General features: G+C 42.4%; 1 protein-coding gene across 1 annotated transcript in view; it reads right to left on the bottom strand.

Annotated features, from left to right (window-relative positions):
* The window catches only part of PTPRQ (protein tyrosine phosphatase receptor type Q), a 1,452,710-nt gene that overhangs the window by 1,079,812 nt on the left and 352,482 nt on the right, over window positions 1–20,416 (bottom strand). The window contains exon 17 of the mRNA XM_086919596.1: window positions 2,461–2,626. Coding sequence (XP_086775722.1) covers window positions 2,461–2,626 — 166 coding nt within the window. The remainder of the gene's footprint in view (window positions 1–2,460; window positions 2,627–20,416) is intronic.

The following is a 20,416-nucleotide window of genomic DNA, read 5'->3' as shown; positions in this document are numbered from 1 at the left end:
GGAGTAGTGAGAGTAGAGTGATGTTGAGCAGTACAAATGTGGGTGTAAATAGGTAAAGCGACAATAGGAACGGGGTGAATGCAAAATAAAAACATTAATACGAAATGCAAGCCTGTGTTAACCCTTTCTGTGGCAAGGAAATAACGGTTATGTCCTCCACCACAATGGATGAGTGCATAGGATGGAACCATTATGTCCTCTGCACATGTCCAGGAAATCCCTCTGCTGTTTACAGAAGTGGGATTTTATTTTATTTTTCAGCCTCAGGAGCTGGAAAGTGCTTCCCCTGCCATTTGTATCGGGGCACCTAGGAGAATTTTGGGTGGAAGGAAGTTTGTGTATCCCTGCAGATTGCAGAACTTTCCATAATAGAAATGTGAAGAAAATGTGTTTTTTCTAGTCAAAGTTTAAGATTTGAATGGATTCTAGGTAATAAAATGTGGTGAGAGCCTCGATAGTCATCCCACCCTGGTTAGCCCTAGATTGGTTAGGTTTCCCTGGATGCGGGTGTGTCTCCTAAGAACCAGAGGGGCTTGTCAAAGTGAAGGCAGCAGGCCTGTATAGCCCTCTTCCCCTTCTCTGGCAGGGAAGGAGGCTGTGGTCGTGCCCTCAGTCAGTGCTGCGCTGGGCCCGGACTCCAAGTGTTGGCCTCTATATGTCAACAAGCATGCAATGGGAGGAAATAGGTTCTGCTTTCATGTACAAGGGGCATGCCTGCAGAAGGTCCAGACCGGAATCTGGTCGATGGGGCATAGTTGGGCCTATTTGACGACTGTGGGTTCTTGGTTGGAAACACCTGAAGGTTGTCCCTGTAAGGGTTTCCAAGCCACAGAGCAGAGACGGGGTTCCACAGGGTCAGGAAGCCAGCAGGCCTTGGTCTGCAAGCCCACCAGGGCCCTTTGTTGCCTTCTCCTGTCCGTGGTGTAATAAAGGGGATTCAGCCCCTGCGTGGCCGGTTTCAGAGGATCTAAATGGGCCCAGAGCCACCTACTTGGCCATGGGGTGGGACCCCTGGTCCACGGCTCCTTCCTTTTGCCTGCCATGTCACAGAGGGCATGGGACCCCTGCATGGCTGGGTTTAGAAGCACAGAATGGGGACAGGGTCAGAGCTCCAGCGTGTCCTGGGGTGGGTGTTCCCGTCCTGCCAAGTGCACTGGAAAACTTTGAGTAATCTACACATATGGCCCCTAGCTGAATTCGGAATTTTGTCTAGCTTTCCGGGATACACTACGGGTTTGACGCCCAATTCTACCGCTAACTGGAAGGAGGTTGAATGCACAAACAATTTGAAAAAATGGGATATGACCCAATAAAATGTCAAAAGTGTGTTGAAAAATGTGTTTTTCTGATTCAAGTTTGCCTGTTCATGAACGCTGGGAAGATGGGGGTTTGAGCACCATGCACCCTTCTTTGAAGCCAGTTGCAGGCAAAAAGACAGGCACTTTCTTCTGCAGCACTTATTTTGCAAACTAAAACTAAATTTAGCTATATTTTGACTAATTCCTCTGTCCCCTTTAGGGGAATCTACAAACCTTGGGTACGTTTAGAATCCCCAGGATGTTGTGAAAAAAGTAAGCAACTTTGGTATGAGTATCTTATGTGGACAAAATGTTATGGGGGACTAAGCGTAAACTACCCAAAATAGCTAAAAAAGGGCTTCGCACAGTGCGGGGAAAATTCCTGGCAGCGAAGGGGTTAAAGAACTTCAGGCATAAAAAAACTATTAAAATGAAAAGATAACTGCCTTGTAGACCTAACTTCTGTCTTATGAGCAATAGAAGCCCTACATGTCCAATCACTTTGTAGAGCACACCTTCTCTGAAAATAACCCACTTCCTCAGTCTTCACTAGCCACTTAATGTACATTTTAACTTTAATAACTCAAGTCTAATAACTGAATGGGTGGTAATAGGTTTAGCTTGGTTGAGGTACTTTTGTTTTCCATTCCACCCTAGGCTGCTTATAGTTTATTTATTCTTCTTATATTTTTGGATTATCCGTTCCTCATTTCTTGTCTGTTATGAATTCTGTGTTGCTTCCTGCCTTCCTCGTTATCTACTGCCTGACTGATTAAAGCCTTGAGATAACTCTTACATGTAAACGTTAGATGCCTCACTATGTCCTCGACATTCCAGGCTCAATAAAGAAAAATCACAAAGGCAGCAAGGAAACAATAACCACAAGTGAAGCAGCCACCTAATACTGTGAGGGTCACTAACAGAAAGACCGCCAAAATCAGAGATCAGCAAACAGCAAACGACAATCATACATAGAAAAATGTCAAGAATGCAATTACAGATACACATTTCAGAGAGGTGAAAATGAAAATAGGAATTTACTTTGGCATGTTTCCAGAAACAGCAGAGATAAGATTTTCACTGAAATATTGAAATTGAGATCGTTACGTTTGTTGGGCAGACTATGAAAGAAAATCAAATTTATGGACATCCTTTTCCTTACTTGTGATAACGTTCTTCTCCACAGGCACGCTGGTATCCCGGCCATTTACAGTCATTATTTTGAACAGATATTCCACTCCCGGTATAAGATTTTCCACTCTGGCTCTGGTGCCATTAACATTAATCCTTGAGACAGTGTCATTGCGGCCTAGAGGGTGATAGATTAGCTGCACAAGAGAAATAATGTAAACAGCACAGACGTGAGCGCACCTTAATAAGAACATTGCGCATCATGTATAAGCATATAGGAAATAGCTAAATCAACAGAAATACATGAGTGACATGCATCTCTTTCTTGGGTCAAGACACAAATTATAATGGGCATGTTACAATTTTGAAGTATGGCGCAGAATGAAAAGCAAGGCCAAAGAATTAAATAATATATAACACAGTGTCCAGATACAAAACACAAACGCCCTACTTTGCCAGTGTGATACGTAGCTTTTAATGCATGTGACGAAGTCCTTGCTCAGGAAGTAGTAAGAGATAAAGTCAGATTTTAGTGTGCATGTGCACAATTAAGTAGACAAGGGCATTTTAGAGAGTTATTCTTACGAAACTAAAAACGTATTTTGAAGTATTTTGCCTTTGCTACATTCTACTTCCTGTTAGTCCTGATACTGGATACACCTCGGTTTTCAACAGGGAAGATACTTCATTTTATACTCTGCTCTGGACATTCATCATTATGAAAATAGGTATGCACAGAGACAATAGTTCTTACCCATAGTCTACTTTGCACATATGTTCCTCCGGGAAGAGGCCTCAGCTGACTGAGCAGTGTGTTTCTATAATTGTTTTGGAAGGCAGACTACTCAGCAGCAAAGGTAATTTCATCCCTAAACCTTAATTGTACATCTGTCCTGCTGAGGAGAGCTGAGACCAGAGAGGTAAGGCCCTTTTCACACCCTAATTTGCACACCCATCTTCTACGACACAGGTCACAGGACATAGGCCAGTTTATAGCAATGGTCTATGTAGACTTATCATGCAAGAGAGATCTGTCAGCAAACCGGGCAGTTCCTCCCAAGGGCCTACTTTGCATACCTGACAACATGGGAAGATGTATGAGAAGAGAGATAAACTTTTCTGAAACCCTAGTACAGACACCTCTCATCCTGGTAAGATGTGTTGGCGGACCGGTCACTCCCTTCCCAGACATCACTGCGTACCCCTTTTGGTCTAGGGAGAGGTGTCAGCAGAAAGCCACTCCTTGCCAACACTGTACTGCACATCCATGTTGCTCTGGAGTTGGGAGTTAGTGGAGAGGAGAATGTTTCCCTACACACTACTGTATATGTCTGTCATCCTGGGGAGAGCTGTGACTAGACAATCAAATCTATTCCCACATCCTAATATATATGGTAATTTTCCTGGAGAGAGTTCTCATTGGAGAGGCCAGTATTTGTTGGACTTACAATTGAAAAGTGACGGCTTACATGTGAGGTGTGTACCTTGTCCACCATACTATGCATACTGCTGAGCCAGGGGAGAGGTGTGAGGGGAGAGGAAGTTTCTCACTACACCCTGGTTACCTTCATACAAGGTCTCATTGGAGAGGCCAGTCTCTCCATAGTCTGCTATACACAGCTGTTAGGCTGTGGAGAGGTGTCAGTGAGATACAAGTGTCACCTTACACCCTACTGTGCACTGTTGCTATACTATGAAAAGGTCTCATAAAAGTTAACGATCTTGTGACACTCTTGTGGTATCATAAAAAAGTAATGATTGAACTTTTTCTAATAATAAAAAATACACCTAAAGTAAATAGATGAGTATCAATGTGTACTATGTAGCAATGTTGTTCTTATGCAGATTAAAGATGTGTTTTTTTTCATAAATCAAAGTGATTATTTTTCCCAAAAATGATATAATGGATTGCATTTCATTAAACTAACCACACTGTTACTATTCTGGTGTATATAAATTATAGAAACTACATCAGGATATATTCAGGGAAAGAGCAGAGTGCAATATAAAAAGTATGATCTCACTGCAGGCTCGCAAGAGCAAACCAAGAAGCACTGCCCCCTTGGACTGCACGGGAGGGGTTGCATCCCTGGCTCTCCTGAGAGTCTCACAAGAGCATCGGAGAAGGGAAAAATGGGAAACAGTTCAAACAATATGGATCATGAAACTATAAGACAGCTCTGAGAGCCAGTTTTGTTAACATTTTTGAAAAACTATTAAAAACAATTGTTTTTGAACATTTTTAAATGTTATTTGTATTTTTTAATTTTGTTAAAAGGGTAGGATAAGAACATAAAAATGGAGGTGTTAACGAAACACTAACAGCATCTCCTTAAAAACATAAGCATTGGTAAAGGCAATAGGTTTTACCTATGTGATTAATAATAAGCTCCTTTTTGGTGTAAATTGTAGTTTGGTGAGCAGGTGTACAATAAATGTTACTGAAACTCTGTGAAAGTGTTATAACTTGTTTATTGAGAAAGGCCATATATAGTGCTGTTACTGGTGGTACTATATACCGGGGAGATTAGGTAACGGGCAGAGGACAAAGAAAACAACATTAACCTAGACAAGTATGCTTAAAATGGGTGCAGCTATGGGGAGATTAGATAAAAGGTGGAGGAAAAACCAAATAAGCACAGAGCGAGTAAAACCTAAAAAATGTGTGCTGACACAAGGACTTTGAATAAAAGACATTGGATGAGCCAAAAACATGCAGCCAACAAAAGTATTCAGTTTTTAAAGCATTAACCCATATGGCAGCTTCTCATGGAAGCCTGAAACTAGCAACAATTTTAAATCCAGTGTGTGTTCTGTTATGTCTAGACAAGGTGCAGCAATGCACATAGGAAATTACTATATTAAGACTGCATGACATGGGCAACAGATAAAATGTGGAATGACATGTCGCTGCTGACCCATGTGCCTAAATTAAAACATGCATTAACAGGGAAAAATGTGACACTGTCAGTATTAGGATTCCAACTGGTGAAAACTACATATTGACCAAAGCACTCACGCCTGCATCATACTGGCTAAAGTGAGCATGTTTTGGGCACACATTGGATATAGCCAAAGATTTAAAAGAAACGCTTTACAAACAACTTAATTCAGCTGCATGTCAGTGTCCTAATAACTTTCCCGCACTTCTGCCTATGCAGGACACAGAATTATTAAACCAATGGCACTCTTTATTACAAAGCTACCAAGGGATGTAAATTCACAATTCAATAACATCCTGAAACCAATCCTTAAGAATGCCATGACAACATGCCAGAGAAACAGACAAACGTTTAATGCACCCGTCAGCAGTTGCCATATTCACTTACATATAATGAAAATATAACAGCGCTATGGCGGTGCTAACGACAAGATACATTTTGCCCAGGCAGCAAAGCCTCTAACTAAAGGAATAACGATAAAGCCATAATCTTGGCAGCATTCCTCTCATAGCAGACAGCCAAAATAATGAACACCTGACTTCACACAGTTCTCCTGTTGTTACCCCTAGAGTTGGATGCAGTACTCCACTTGAGACCTCTAGAACTCACACGACAACTGTTATCTAAAATGTAACTTCTCTTGTTAGTGCTGCACAATAAAAGCACACATACATTGTTGCCTCTTGAGAAGAACACAATGCTCGTGCTGTGGCTTGCAGAACAGAACAATACATCCTAGATTGGACCTCCAGAACTGGGCACATCAACCCAGTGAGACATGACACTACTATACACAATACTCCAGTTGTGGGCCCAGAAATGAACACAACTGCAGGTGGTATCTTCTGGGTGGGCACAGTAGTCAAGTCAAGGACATTTGTTTTGCACACAAATCACATCTGGGGAGTCTCATGGCACTTGCAGACGACTCTGACAGGAGAATCAAAGTGGTTTAATTTGAAAAAAGTCAGGTCTTCAGCTTCTTGCGAAAGCGGCTGTGTTCAGGGATAATGCGGAGATTAAGAGGCATTTTATTCCATCAGGCGGGGGCGGGAAAAGAGAACGCGTGACCGCCATTTATGGAGGTTTGTATTCTCAGGGGCGTCAGCCGAGACTCATTACTAGATCTGAGTTCTCTTTGAGGCTGATACCATCTTAGCTTTTGAGACCAGTATTTTGGACCGTTTCCATACATGTGTTTGTGGACCAAGCATAGAGTTTTAAAAATAATTAGTTTTTTCACCGGGAGCCATTGAAGGCTTTTTAAGCAGAGGGCCGATGGGGATCTTCGCAGAAGATTGAGAACCAGCCGAGCTGCAGTATTCTGAAGAACCTGGAGCCTGTTCAGGAGGTGTTCATTCATGGAGAGTAAAAGCGCATTCCCCTAGTCCATTCTATTTATGATTAGACCCTGAACTAGGGTTTCCGGGCCTCAACGAGGATCCACTTAAAGACCTTCCTTAGGCTGCACATTAGTCCAAAGCAAGTGCCCACAATGTGATTAATTTGGTTTTTCATAGATAGTTTGTTGTCCATGTAAAACTCCAAGTTACGGACTGATTCCTTGGGCATTGGACAACTGCCCAGATTAGTTGGCCACCAATCATGAGTCCAGCTTTGCCAAAAAGCATGATTTCTGATTTGCTCCCATTTAGCTGAAGGTGATTGGCGTTCATCCATTTCTCAAAATGTGTCAGGCAATTTTTGAAACGCTGTTTGGTTTCATTTGGATCTGGGCCGAGTGTGATTAGAATCTGGGTATCGTCGGCCATATTCTCTGATCACTCTGACCAATGGGGTCATATAGACATTGAAAAGCGTAGGGCTCAAGATAGAGCCCTGTGTCACACCCCTTTTAACAGGTCTTTTATCTGCTATGTTTTTGTCAATCTGGACAGCTGTTGTACGGTCGGATAAGTAGCTAGTGAACTATTTTACAGTAAAGCTAACAAGGCTAACAGAGATGGGCAAACTACTCCAGATGTGGTTTTTACAAGTGAACACAGTACTCCAGATGTGATTTTCACAAGTGAACACAGAACTCTAAATGATAAGGCAGTTCAAAGGAACCTGCACTCTCTACTCAGTTATGGCTGTAACCTCAAGTTTAGGATTGACTCTGGCAGGATCAAATCTGCCTTTCATCCTCACAAGACGGATTACACGTCTACGATTGCCACCTCAGAAATTTGTGTGTGGCCTTGTGGCCCCAGGTTTGAATCTTGGCAGGTTCACTCAGCCTTTCATCCTTTCAAGGGTGATTAAAGGAGTAACATTGAGTTGGGCAACTATAAATACCTGTTATTCAGTGCTAAGATGCCCCAGTGGGGGAGAACATGCTTTACAAGTACACACGTGTTATTACTGGGACCTGTCACAAAATCACTTACAAGCAGATGCATCCTGTGTAAGGTGCTACATGATTACACATTGCTGTGAATATATGATACTACTCTCTTACCCCCAAAAGATACCTCTCAAAGCGCTCGGGGACTTGACAGGAGGAAGTAAAGTACTAACAAATAGTACAATACAGTACATATAGGAAACCTTGGCTGTGAAAACACATCATAGACAGCCAAGAAGCTGCACTTCCTTTCAATTAAGGCATCTTTCAAACGTGGCACATTTTCACTGTCAAAGGCTGGGTGTCTTAACACTCTTTCCGTTGCAGGCGAGAGGAAGCTGGTTTGTCAGAACACCTCCAAGTCTAGGAGGGCTGGGCCAGAGTCAATCTCATAGACTTTCCTACAGTTTGACTTCCACACAGAGGTCCAGATGTATTGTGAAATGAAAATACCCAGAGGTGTCAAAAGTAGATTGGGGTGGGGGCAGATTACCTTTCAAATTTCCTGGCCATACATAGATGAAAACATGTGCATATAAATGAAAACAATTTATATTATACTGAATATCCTATAAATAACTGCCCTGTGAGCCTGCACTGAACACCCTTAAAATGACTTTCAGTTTTGCTAATGAGAGACTGCAGGTAATGGAAGGTGGAACCAGTTGCCCACTGTCACAGGATGAGTGTGCATGTGGAGCCAGGATTGGAGATCAGATCAAATGATGCTGACTTCCCAAATGACAGTGTAATCAGCAGACCATGGCTCCACAACCTAAGAGTTGGGCAGACTAACCTTCTGCAGTGCCATTTCCTCTGGTGTTTCCTCTCTCTCACCAGGAGTTGCGGATTCACCACTAGTTCCTTCTGGGGACCCTCTCAGCTTCCTCGTGATCCAGAAAGTGTTTGTGTGTGGAGGTCGCTAGGCTGCAGCTCTTCTCTGGCAGCATGAGCGTACAGCAGACTTCCAAAGGGCTCCCTAGTGTGGACCTAATGAGAGCCAGGAATGTGCCTGTCTGCTGCTCAACCCTAAGCTCCCAAAAAGTTATTCAGTGGGAGAAGTATGGGGTGGTAATGGACCAACGGTGTATTATCAGCAAGTGTGCTCTATGCCATGCAAACAGCTTTATTTACAACATATTAAGTTCCCTTCAAACATAAGCCAAGCACTCACTTTTCCTATGGCACACGCCTGTAAAGATGGCCGTTGGAAGTGAACAGCGGCATTCTCGCCTCAGCACCCAATCGCATGTGGCAGGTAATCGCATGAATAAGTGAGCCATTGAGAAGCTCTTAATCCAAGGCAAGGCTGACGGTCAGATTATTCAAAGCACTTGTGCTGAGCTAATGTTATGTAACGCAGGGCCTTGCTGGGCATCGAGCAGGTAACTCATGAGGGACTTCACACAGCAGCGTAGTCATGGTGTCATGTGTCCTTGTAACCCCAAACCTGTATGTTGCACTGCAGTCTGCGTATTGTGCAGTAGTGCATCTGTAAGGAAGGAATGTTTTCCCTAGACCCACAATGCAGAAATCAAAATATACAATGCACCATTAACAATAGATTATATCAAATATAAATCATTTATTAACATTTCATTGATTAACAATAAAAAACCTGGTAATTACACAATAGATAAAACATTTTTAAAAAATTTAGTATTTCAACTAATGACAAGAAGATTATCCAAATACATCACATAAATTCAAATGACATCATCATGACCAGCATAATTGGGACAGACAAAAAACAAGCTGTATGATATCCTATTTATCAATTACTGTTGGTACATCCTACACAATATTTTGGTACACTGTTTCTGATACATTCAAACAATTTGTATTTAGGAAAGAGTGTTGTTCATCGGATTGTACTTTGGGATGCGTTGACGCGTTTTGATGGTTTGTTCCTTATGGCACCATCTTTTTCAAGACAATCACTCTATTCTGTCTCCAGGCACATTGTGTTTTTATTTCCTGTAGTTATTCTTGATAAAGCTTCTCACAATTGTGGCGATTAAAATCTGTCAAAATCTTTATCTTGAAGGGTCTGTTAAATTCCCCAACAATAGAGATTCCCTAACTACAGGAAATGAAAATTCAATGTGCCTGGAGACAGAATAGAGTGATTGTCTTGAAAAAGATGGTGCAATAAGGAACAAACTATTGAAACCATTGAAACAAACCATTGAAACGCGTCGACGCATCCCAAAGTACAACCCGATGAATAACACTCTTTCCTAAACAATAGGGATAGTGTTGGATAGTGTAGGAGTAAAAATGACTATTTCCCATTACTTACCCTGTAATAGGTTGTAATGGCATACGCTATAGTGGCCTGCGTTGTAATGCATGGATTGTAATGACATGCTTTGTAATGGCATGCAATGTAAAGAATGTTGCGTTCTAATGACTGCATTGTTAAGGTAGTACATTGTAATGACTGCGTTTTAATGCTTGTTTCCGATAATCAATTGCTCTACTATGAACACCTTTTATTTGAATCAAATCCTTGAAACTCACCGAGCCTAGATTGAGAAATTACATTGATGTGAGGCAAAAAGTAGGTATTGTAAACAGATTTTACACTATGGTGTGTGCTTACTCTATATTAAACTGCTGGAAGACAGTGAAACTCTCATGAGAAATGCACAAGAGAGTATTAAAAAAACATTTACTAAGAACAGTGTACACTCTATGCAGCATTTGTAAAAAATATTAATACTATTTGATAAAAATAACCACAATCTGAGGGTGCAAAAGAACATAGTACCTGCACCCTTTACACTATGGCGAAAACTTTCCCGATAGCTCATCTATTCTAGCAAAACTAGCATACATTTATATATTAGTTCCTGGTACATACAGTCTTCTATGTTAAGCACAAATTATCATGCGGGCAAGATTCTCTCTAATAACTTAAGGCAGCTTACAAAAGTTATTATCTACTGTGTAAAATCTTTATGTTTAGAACCAAAAAATCTTGGTGAAGCATAATGAACACAAGTTAGCTGCTGTGACCACCACAAAGAGTTACTCTTGAATAAAAACATGCATAAAGTGTTCAATACCTCTACGTAGCTATGGTGCATTAGGAGTACATGCATTTTGTAAACCCCTAAATGCACTAGCTGTTCCAAGATGTCAAAAATTAAGTAGAAAAGTAAAATGACAACTACCTGCCACTATGTAAATTATGAAACAAACTAGCACACTCATTGGATGATGTCATCAGTGATGTATTCATGGATGCCATATGAAATGCCATCAGTGATGTAATATATGATGTAATAGAACAGGTCATGAGTGATATTTTATGTGAGGTCATTAGCAGTGCATGGTGGGGGTGCAAGATATAGTTAGTGCTGATAACTATAACTGCTGCATTTCTGTGGTTTTTTAAGTTCAAACTGTTAATGTTGTCACTGAGAAATTTACCTAACTAAAACTTTTCCGCTGAGAGGCAAGATGGCGTCCACGCTGGACGTTTGAGCAAGCTGCTCCTGCTGGATCTCACGGTACACGGAGCCGCTCGAGTGGACAACGGGCAGGAGAGTGTCATTTAAATGCGCAGTTTATCTGTAGAATCTACGTGACTTTTTCAGCAAAAGAAAGGAAGAAAAAAGATTATATTCACCCTCTGCCTGATGCTTGTGATTCGGTTAGCAGCGGTATTCGGACCTGGTGCACGGAGTCCGCGGTGGTTGTGGGCGGCGCACTGGAGTCGGCTCACCTAGTTCAGTTTGTTCAGGGAGGGCTATTCCGCCGGCTGCTGTGAGTGTCTGCGAGTCGAGGAAGGAGGGGTGGAAGTGATGGCCCCCAAGAGACGAGGAGGTCGTGGACAGGGGACCGCTATGTCCGAGCCGCCAGGAGGTCAGGAGTCATTACATACGGCGGAGGCTGCAGTAAGCTCCGATATACGGAGCAAAGAGATCGATAAAGGCGATAAAGCACCGAGGGCAGCTCGAGGTAAGGAGGGCGGCGAGACACAGTCGAGACTGGCTATTGGAATTCCGTAGTTATTTTCTTCACTTAAAAATCGGGAAAGACTTAAATCGGGCCGTCTTGAGGCTGCTGTCTGTGACTATCCTGAGACATTGAATGAAGGAGGAAGGGCGGGGCAGAGGAAAGAAGGCAATAATGAAGCAGGAGTACATGGGTGTGTGGCTGTGAATGCAACAGAGACTGAGCGGGAAGTTACAAAAACATGCCCTGTATTAGAAGGAGACTTGATTTTTACCGAAGCTGCAAACGTGGAGATTCTGTCTGGCAGAGAGCAGGAGCCTGCCCCGGCTATATCTTTGAAGTCAGGGGTGCCTAACATTTCGGCCACTAATGAGGAGAGATCTATCAGAGAAAACTGCGATAGTATCTTACAAGAGGGAGCCGTAGGCGGATTGCACGCTTCTAAAGCTACTGAGTCTGATTCTTTAGATTTTTATTCCCTGTCTGAACAGTCTATGTCTTCTTCCAAGGACCTTGCCCAGAAATATGCTACTTATATGAGTTTTGAAGACGGGAGTTTACATAGCAGTTTTGATTTGGGGGATCAGGGATCTGAATCTCGTACAGTTCGTAAACTGCGGCTAAATCAGAATGAAGAAGTAAATGGCGGTGACGCTGAGAAAGGAGGAGAAGACTCTAATGTTTCTAATAGTGCAGAGCAAGAGCCAGAGGAGATAACATTGGGACTGATATATAAGACTATGATGCAGCATAGGGATGAAAATCGGGAAGACAGCTTGAGAGTTCAGAACTCTTGTAAAAAGTTACAGAACTCAGTTAGGCGTCTTGCTAAATCAAACACTGAGTTCGCAGTGAGAGCTAATGAAGCCGAGGCACGCATATCTACCCTCGAGGACGAACTAGTACAACAAAAGAATAAATTTGAACTTCAACTTGCCCATAAGGAGGATGTCAATTGGAAACTGACCGATTTAGAGAATCGGTCACAAAGAAATAATTTAAGATTTTTACAGATTCCGGAGGGCAAGGAAGATCCTCGAGGTTTTATAATTAAGTTGCTTAAAGAGTCATTTTCAGAGTCCACTAGTTGGGATTGGGAAAGAGAGGTTGAGCGCGCACATAGGTTTCCGTTTAAAAATAGAACAAATCAGCGGGGTGAGATACCAAGAGCTATTTTAGTGGCATTCAACAGCTTCTTGGCCCGCGAGGAAATTTTTATGAAAGCTCGCCCGGACATAAAGAGAACTGGTTTAGACTGCGAGTACTTTGTGCGTCCCGACCTCTGTAAACAGTCTGTTGAATTAAGATGGCAGTGCCGGCAGCTAATTCCTGAGTTTAAAAATAAGGGTGCACAGGCCTACCTGATGTTTCGAGCTAAAATGAAAGTAATATATAGGGAACGCACTCATTTTTTTATGACTGCTGCCGCGGCTAAGGATTTTTTGGGTACATCTAGTTAGATTGTGGTAGGTAGTTCAGCTGTCATACATAATTAAGGAACTAATATGCCATTTCTCCTTTGCTCCGTAATTTGCTTGAGCAGCAAAGGTCTTTAATTTTTTTTTTTTACAGGATAGGTAGTAAGATGTCCTGTGTGTAATGGCAGGAGGATGGGGGCTAGCTCGCATCAACAGGACCATAAGTCCTAAAGCCTCTATTAAGGGTAGGGGGGTGCACAAGGGTGGTGTGGGAGAAAATGGGAAAAATGTTTTTAAAAAAAAGAGAAATTTACCTAACTATAACATTACTTTAACATATGGTTTTTCAGTTATTCACAGTACTTCTTTCCGATCATGTATTCTGTTGATGAAATATCTTGATTGGTTTTAATCATGAATCAATTGAATGGTAATACCATTCACAATAAGTGCTGCGCATCCTTTCCATTTGTCAAGTTAGAGATTGTAGATTGACTCTATGTATGATATATTTGATAATCACATGTTTTAAATTTTGTCATGTATTTCAAAGTGGTGTTTAGGTCTGGGCTTTTTTCTCTGTCTTGTTCACTTATTTATTTAATATTCAATAATTTATATTTAGTATTGATCAAGTTGTTTCAGCCCTGACGAAGTTCCTTGTGAATGAAACGCGTTGGCTGAGGAGTTTGTTTTAATTGGAACTGAATAAAGGGATTGCTTAATACGAATTGGAGCTCTTGGATACTTTCTTCTGGTGCACCGTCCTTTTGTACATGAATATGTATATATAACACTGTGATTTTATCCATAGAAAATTAACTGACAGAAGTATGCAGCCAATTAGCTGACTCATCATGCACTATATCTTGTAATAAGATTGACATTGATTTAGCATATAAAACATATTGGGGGAATCTTGTGGACTGGCGCGAGCAAGGGCTTCTCAAGTGGGAAGAATATCAGTTCCATGTTAACAATCACCACAAAATACTAGTACTATACCTACTTCAAAAGATTAATAAAGATCTAACCAATCCTCCAAGGAGACCCATCATCTCATCTATTGACTGTCTCTTTGAGAACACCTTCCAATATGTTGATTTTTTACTCAAGCCTTTTGTTGAGACACTCTCCTCCTATGTTAAGGACAGACGGGAATTTCTCAGAATCAATATTGGGATCACTAGAGAAGATGATTACTTGCTAATGGGACTGGATATCAGTAGCCTATACATGTGTAACCCCCATGGCTTAGGCGTTCAGGCTTACCACCATATTTGGAGAGCCAGATCCTTTCACACTCGTGACATACTGAGATGTTTCTTGATATTATCTGTTCGATGTTGGAACAAAAACTTCTTTATCTTTGACAATAAGCACTATTGTGAGACCCAGGGCCCTGCGATGGGGATTCGCTTTGTCCCCAGCTACGCATATCTGTACATGGGCTGGTGGGAGGAACAAGTTGTGCCTAAAAATTCATGATTATGATGAACACAAAGTGCTCTGGGCCCGATATAATGACAATATTTATATCTTTTTGAAGAGGTTTAAACAGTTAGCCCTGGAATTTGCTGAGGAGCTTAATAAAAATATTTATAATCTTTGCTTAACCAGCAACATTGACAACAATACTCTGGAATTTCTGGATTCAAAAATGTAGATAAATAATTTGTATATGGAAACCAAGCTATTCCGAAAGGAAACAGCTGGGAATGGTGTATTAAATGCCACAAGTGACAACAGTAAAATTCTATTTTGCAGTATTCCCTATGGAGAGCTGATAGGGGCAAGGCATACCTGCAGCAGCAATGCTGCATTCAAGGAGGAAAAGAAAATTATGATGGATGGGTTCTAAATAGGATGTTACAACTCAGAAACTCTGAAGGCCGCCGCCAATTAAATGGATGAACTTAAAAGAGAAGCCCTATTCATTGAAGGGAACAGAACTGCTAGTGAAGTTGAACCAGTGAGATTTATTACCACATACTGCAAACAGGCGAACAAAGTCAGGAATGTGTTACACAAATACTGCCATGTCCTTCATATGGATGATATAATTTCCAAACATGAGGCAGCTCATCCTAAAATCTCCTTTAGAAGGGGTAAGTCACTTAAGGTCATGCTATGTTAAAACACAATATACAAAATACAGGATGATAGGAGCATTATAACAACTGCTGGTTTTGTGACATGTGAAAATAGCAAAGCTTGAAAATCCAGTACGATCACATTATATTTTAATATACCTGACACTATCCAGCAATGTAAGATTTTTAAGGGCTCATCCTGTAACTATGGCTTTTGTGTTTATGCGCTGAAATGTCCTTGCAACCTGTCCTATATTGGCAGTATAATCCATAAGGTGAAAAAAACGTGTGTTGGAACACATGAAGGCTATCTCCCAATGTGATAAGCAGTATCCGGTTGTGAGACACTTCAGGGATCATCACTCAAGTGACAGTAGCCTGCTACAAATCTTTGATTTCAATCAGGTCCCAGCTAATATCAGAGGTGGTGATAGAGTGCTGTCATTACAAAGGTTGGAATCTTGGTACATAATTAACTTCAGCACTCTGTACCCTTCAGGGTTACATATGGCTGAAGAAATGGTTGTACATTTGGTCTAATTGTATATACTATGTTGTCTGAAATTGCACTGTTAACTTTGTTAATTGCAGCTTTTCAGATGGCCTCCACTTTTAGTTACAATATTTTAAATAATTTCTTATTTTTTCACACATGTGTAACTGGGAATGACTGCAGAACTGATAGCGGACTACTTAAGCTAAGCAAGAGCTCTTCGTGTTTATCTTCTCATATTATGAGTTTGAACTCCTTTATTTCATTGACGTTGTCTGAATTCATGGAGTGAATTTGAACATGAGAAGATTAAAATAGCCCACTGGAGATTATTTCAAGAAGTGATGCTTATCATGATGGATATCAATTATTTGTATTTTATTAGACAAAGAAGAATTTGATTTATGGTTTGATCTTTAACTCATGCAATTTACTTTAGTGATGCCTGAGTATTCACACTTCCATGTATTGCTTTGAGCATCTTGAGAAGGCTTGAAGTTGATGAAGTGACCACTTGCGCTCATATTTTGTGCACAATGGAAAATGTATAGCCAATGACTATTATGACTATAGATTGTATCTACTGTTTGCATAATAATCTGCAAGCAACACTTAGATCTAATTCATGCCATGTGTTGCTGAGATACTGGAAAGAAGTACACTTGAGCAATACCTGATGCCACTAATTATGCTTGCTTCATTGTGATTTATGTTAAATGTTTAACATGTAGGTCCCGTATGAAAAAATATATAAAAAATGTATACTTAGATGACACATTTACATTTTTATATATGCACAGTGTCTGCCGGTTTTGATATTAAGTAAACCTTGCATGATGGTGCATCTCATTAACAGGTGAGAACAATTTTCAGAAACCATGTAACTTACGCCATTTATTGAATGATATTAGAACCAATGGCCCACAGGGGCATTAGTCATAGGGGTGCCATACAGCCCTTCTGTATTGTTTATGTTTTCTTTATTTCAATTTATATTTTTAGCAGTATCAATGACATATGGCTCCAAATGGTATACTTCAGAGCAATGTATGACTGTGCTTTGCATTAATGTATTGTTTTGCCATGGATTTACAATAATTATTCTGATTGCAGGCTCGATTCACTAATTTAAGTCTTTCAAGAAGGCGTTGATATGGGATGTAGATAATATCTGCTGTCCTTTGTTTATTTGGTAACACTTTTGGTTTAACTGTCTGTTTTCCCTTATGAGTGACTGCTCATGATCAAGACAATATCAGTTGTCGCAGCGCGTTCGGTGTGTTTGCCATGATTGTAGAAGGAAGCTGAATTACACTTAACTGGAGTGCATATGCTTTTCTCCTACATCAGCGAAGTTTGTTTGTTTTGCATACATTGGGTTCCCACAATTGAGCATGCGCTGCAATTTTGCGGCACGGGTACATATGGTATATATATATACTAGTTATACTCTTGCATATGGCATCATTTATATCAACTTTCATGGCGTATGAGGTGAGAATATCGTGTACAGAGGTGCGCAACGTATAGTAATTTAAAGGTGGTGTGGTGTGTGAAGTAAAAATTTAAGTTATAAGTAACATAGTGTGTGTAGGTGTCCGACTTATAGTAATTTAAAGGTGGTGTGTAAATTCTTAAATTTAAGTTCTAACTATGATGTCATCAGTGATGTCACTGCAGAATTTCTATGGTTTTGTATGAGTGAAATGTCCAACTAACTATAACGTCCCTGAAATCTATGGTTTTTCAGTGAATTTCAAAGGTTTTTTAAATGCTAATTTGTAACTATAACACCCTTAAACCTATGGTTTTTTCAGTGAATTTCAATGGTTTTTTAAACGTTAATTTTTAACCATGACTAAAAAGGTAGGACATGTGAAGAAAGAGGAAGGAAAGCGAAGAAAGAAGTATGACAAATGCTGAGAGAGTCAACAGAAGTCCAGAAAGACGAAGAAAAGTGCAGGAAGAAGCAAGAGATGTGCAGAAAGAACCAGCAGAGGAGTAGAAAGTCCTCATGTACCCCCAACTTTTTACTGACGGGTACTGGAGGTAACTGACTGACTAACCTGGACCGGAGCCAGTGCGATGCTAAAAGACACTTAGAATACAGTGAAAACACCTACATACACTAGGGAACATTATGCGCTGGGGTACCCCTGTCAATAGCATGACTTCCTCTGTATTTGCGATGAGTTAGTGCCTGGGTCATTGCATGAGTACACGGGTACTGAGTGGATAATTGGAGTACTGCAAGCAGAGTGCATGGTGAATTTATAAGTGCTTGGGTTTTGGTGGACTGATTGCATAAGTTAATGTTGTAAATTGGGGAATTAAGTCCCCTTGAGTCCTGAGGGTCCCTGAGGGCCAACTAGCCCACCAGCTACCTCCAGAAAATGCCACAGATCTGCATTACAGAGTGGTGTAAAAAGGGGGTGTGGCCATATACCACCTCTCTGCAAAGCAGGTTCCAGGTGCTTACTGAAGGTATCTGGTGGGCTAGTTGGCCCCAGGGACCCTCAGGATTCAAGGGGACTTAATACCCCAACTTAAAATGCGCCACAGGACTCGATTGCACACTTGGCACATCAGGCCACGACCTCTCCCTGCACCACTGTGCAAACGTGCCCCCTGGAGCGTTGTAAATTGGAGGATTACATCCCCTTGAGTCTTTAGGGTCCCTGGGGGCCAACTAACACACCATCTACCTCCAGTAAGCACCACAGAGCTGCATTGAAGTGAGGTGTAAAAAGGGGCATGGCCTCTGAACACCTCTCTGCAACGCAGCTCCTTGGCGCATACTGGAAGTACCTGGTGGGTTAGTTCGCCCACAAGGACCCTCAGGATTGAAGGGGACTTAATCCCCCAATTTACAATGTGCCAGGGGGTGCGTTTGCACACTTGCTATGTCAGGCCACGCCCCCTTCCTGCACCACTGTGCAAACGTGCCCCTGGAGCGTTGTAAATTGGGGAATTAAATCCCCTTGAGTCCTGAGGGTCCCTGGGGGCCGACTAGCCCACTAGCTACCTCCAGTGTGCCACAGAGCTGCGTTGCAGAGAGATGTAAAAAGGGGCGTGGCCTCTGAACACCTCTCTGCAACGCAGCTCCCTGGCACATACTGGAGGTACCTGGTGGGCTAGATGATCCTCCGGGACCCTCAGGATCGAAGGTGACTTAATCCTCCAATTTATAATGTGCCAGGGGGTGCGTTTGCACACTTGCTATGTCAGGCTCGCTCCTCCCTGCACCATCGTGCTAACTGAGGCCTTGGGCTACCTCTCTGCAACACGGCTCCCTGGCGCTTACTGGGGGTACCTGGTGGGCTAGTTGGCCCCCAGGGACACTCAGGTTTCAAGGGGACTTGATCCCCCAACTTAACACGCACCACACGTTTGCACACTTGTCACAGCAGGCCACGCCCTCTCCCTGCACCACTGTGCAAACACACCCCCTGGAGCGTTGTAAATTGGGGTATTAAATCCCCTTGAGTCCTGAGGGTCCCTGGGGGACAACTAGCCCACCAGCTACCTCCAGTAAGCGCCACAGAGCTGCGTTGCGGAAAGGTGTAAAAAGGGGCATGGCCTCTGAACACCTCTCTGCAACGCAGCTCCCTGGTGCATACTGGAGGTACCTGGTGGTCTAGTTGGCCCCCAGGGACACTCAGGTTTCAAGGGGACTTAATCCCCCAACTTAACACGCACCACACGTTTGCACACTTGTCACTGCAGGCCAAGCCCTCTCCCTGCACCACTGTGCAAACGCGCCCCCTGGAGCATGGTAAATTGGGGGATTAAATCCCCTTGAGTCCTGAGGGTCCCTGGGGGTCCCTTGGGGACAACTAGCCCACCAGCTACCTCCAGTAAGCGCCACAGAGCTGCGTTTCAGAAAGGTGTGAAAAGGGGCATGGCCACTGAACACCTCTCTGCACCACTTTGCAAACGCGCCCCATGGAGCGTTGAAAATGGGGGATTAAATCCCCTTCAATCCTGAGGGTCCCTGGGGGCCAACTAGCCCACCAGGTACCTCCAGTAAGCGCCACAGAGCTGCACTGCACAGAGGTGTATTAAAGGGCATGGTCTCTAAACACCTCTCGGCAACACAGCTCCCTGGCGCATAATGGTATTTCAGTCCCCGCTCCTCCCTTCACCACTAAGCAAACCTGCCCATGGCGCGTCCTAAGTTGGGGGATTAATTCCCCTTGAGTTCTGATTGTCCCTGGGGGCCAACTAGCCCACCAGGTACCTCCAGTAAGCACCACAGAGCTGAGTTACAGAAATGTGTAAAAATGGGCGTGGCCTCTAAACACCTCTCTGCAACGCAGCTCCTAGGCACATACTAGAAGTACCTCATGGGATAGTTCACCCACAGGGACCCTCAGGATTGATGGGGATTTAATCCCCCAATTTAAAATGTGCCAGGCGGTGCGTTTGTACACTTGCAAGATCCAGCCCTGGCCCCTCCCTTCACCACTGTGCAAACGCGCCCCCTTGCGCGTTCTAACTTGGGGGATTAATTCCCCTGAGTCCTGATGAGCAGGCCTAGGGGGTCAGGGTGTTTCTACCATGCCCCCTTCTCTTGTTTTATACCTTTGTTTTTCTGTTTTCTAGTGACTCACTTCTAACGTGCCACAATATGGCTGCCAACAAGGCAGCCAATCACAGTGAAGCTCGTGGACAGGACTTAGGGTTCGCCCAGATATCGAAACTTTTATTTTTCTAATTTCTCAGCAA

This window comes from Lissotriton vulgaris, chromosome 1_1 (genome assembly GCF_964263255.1).
Source record: "Lissotriton vulgaris chromosome 1_1, aLisVul1.2, whole genome shotgun sequence".
NCBI classification, from domain to species: domain Eukaryota; kingdom Metazoa; phylum Chordata; class Amphibia; order Caudata; family Salamandridae; genus Lissotriton; species Lissotriton vulgaris.
This window is presented reverse-complemented; position numbering and strand designations above follow the sequence as displayed.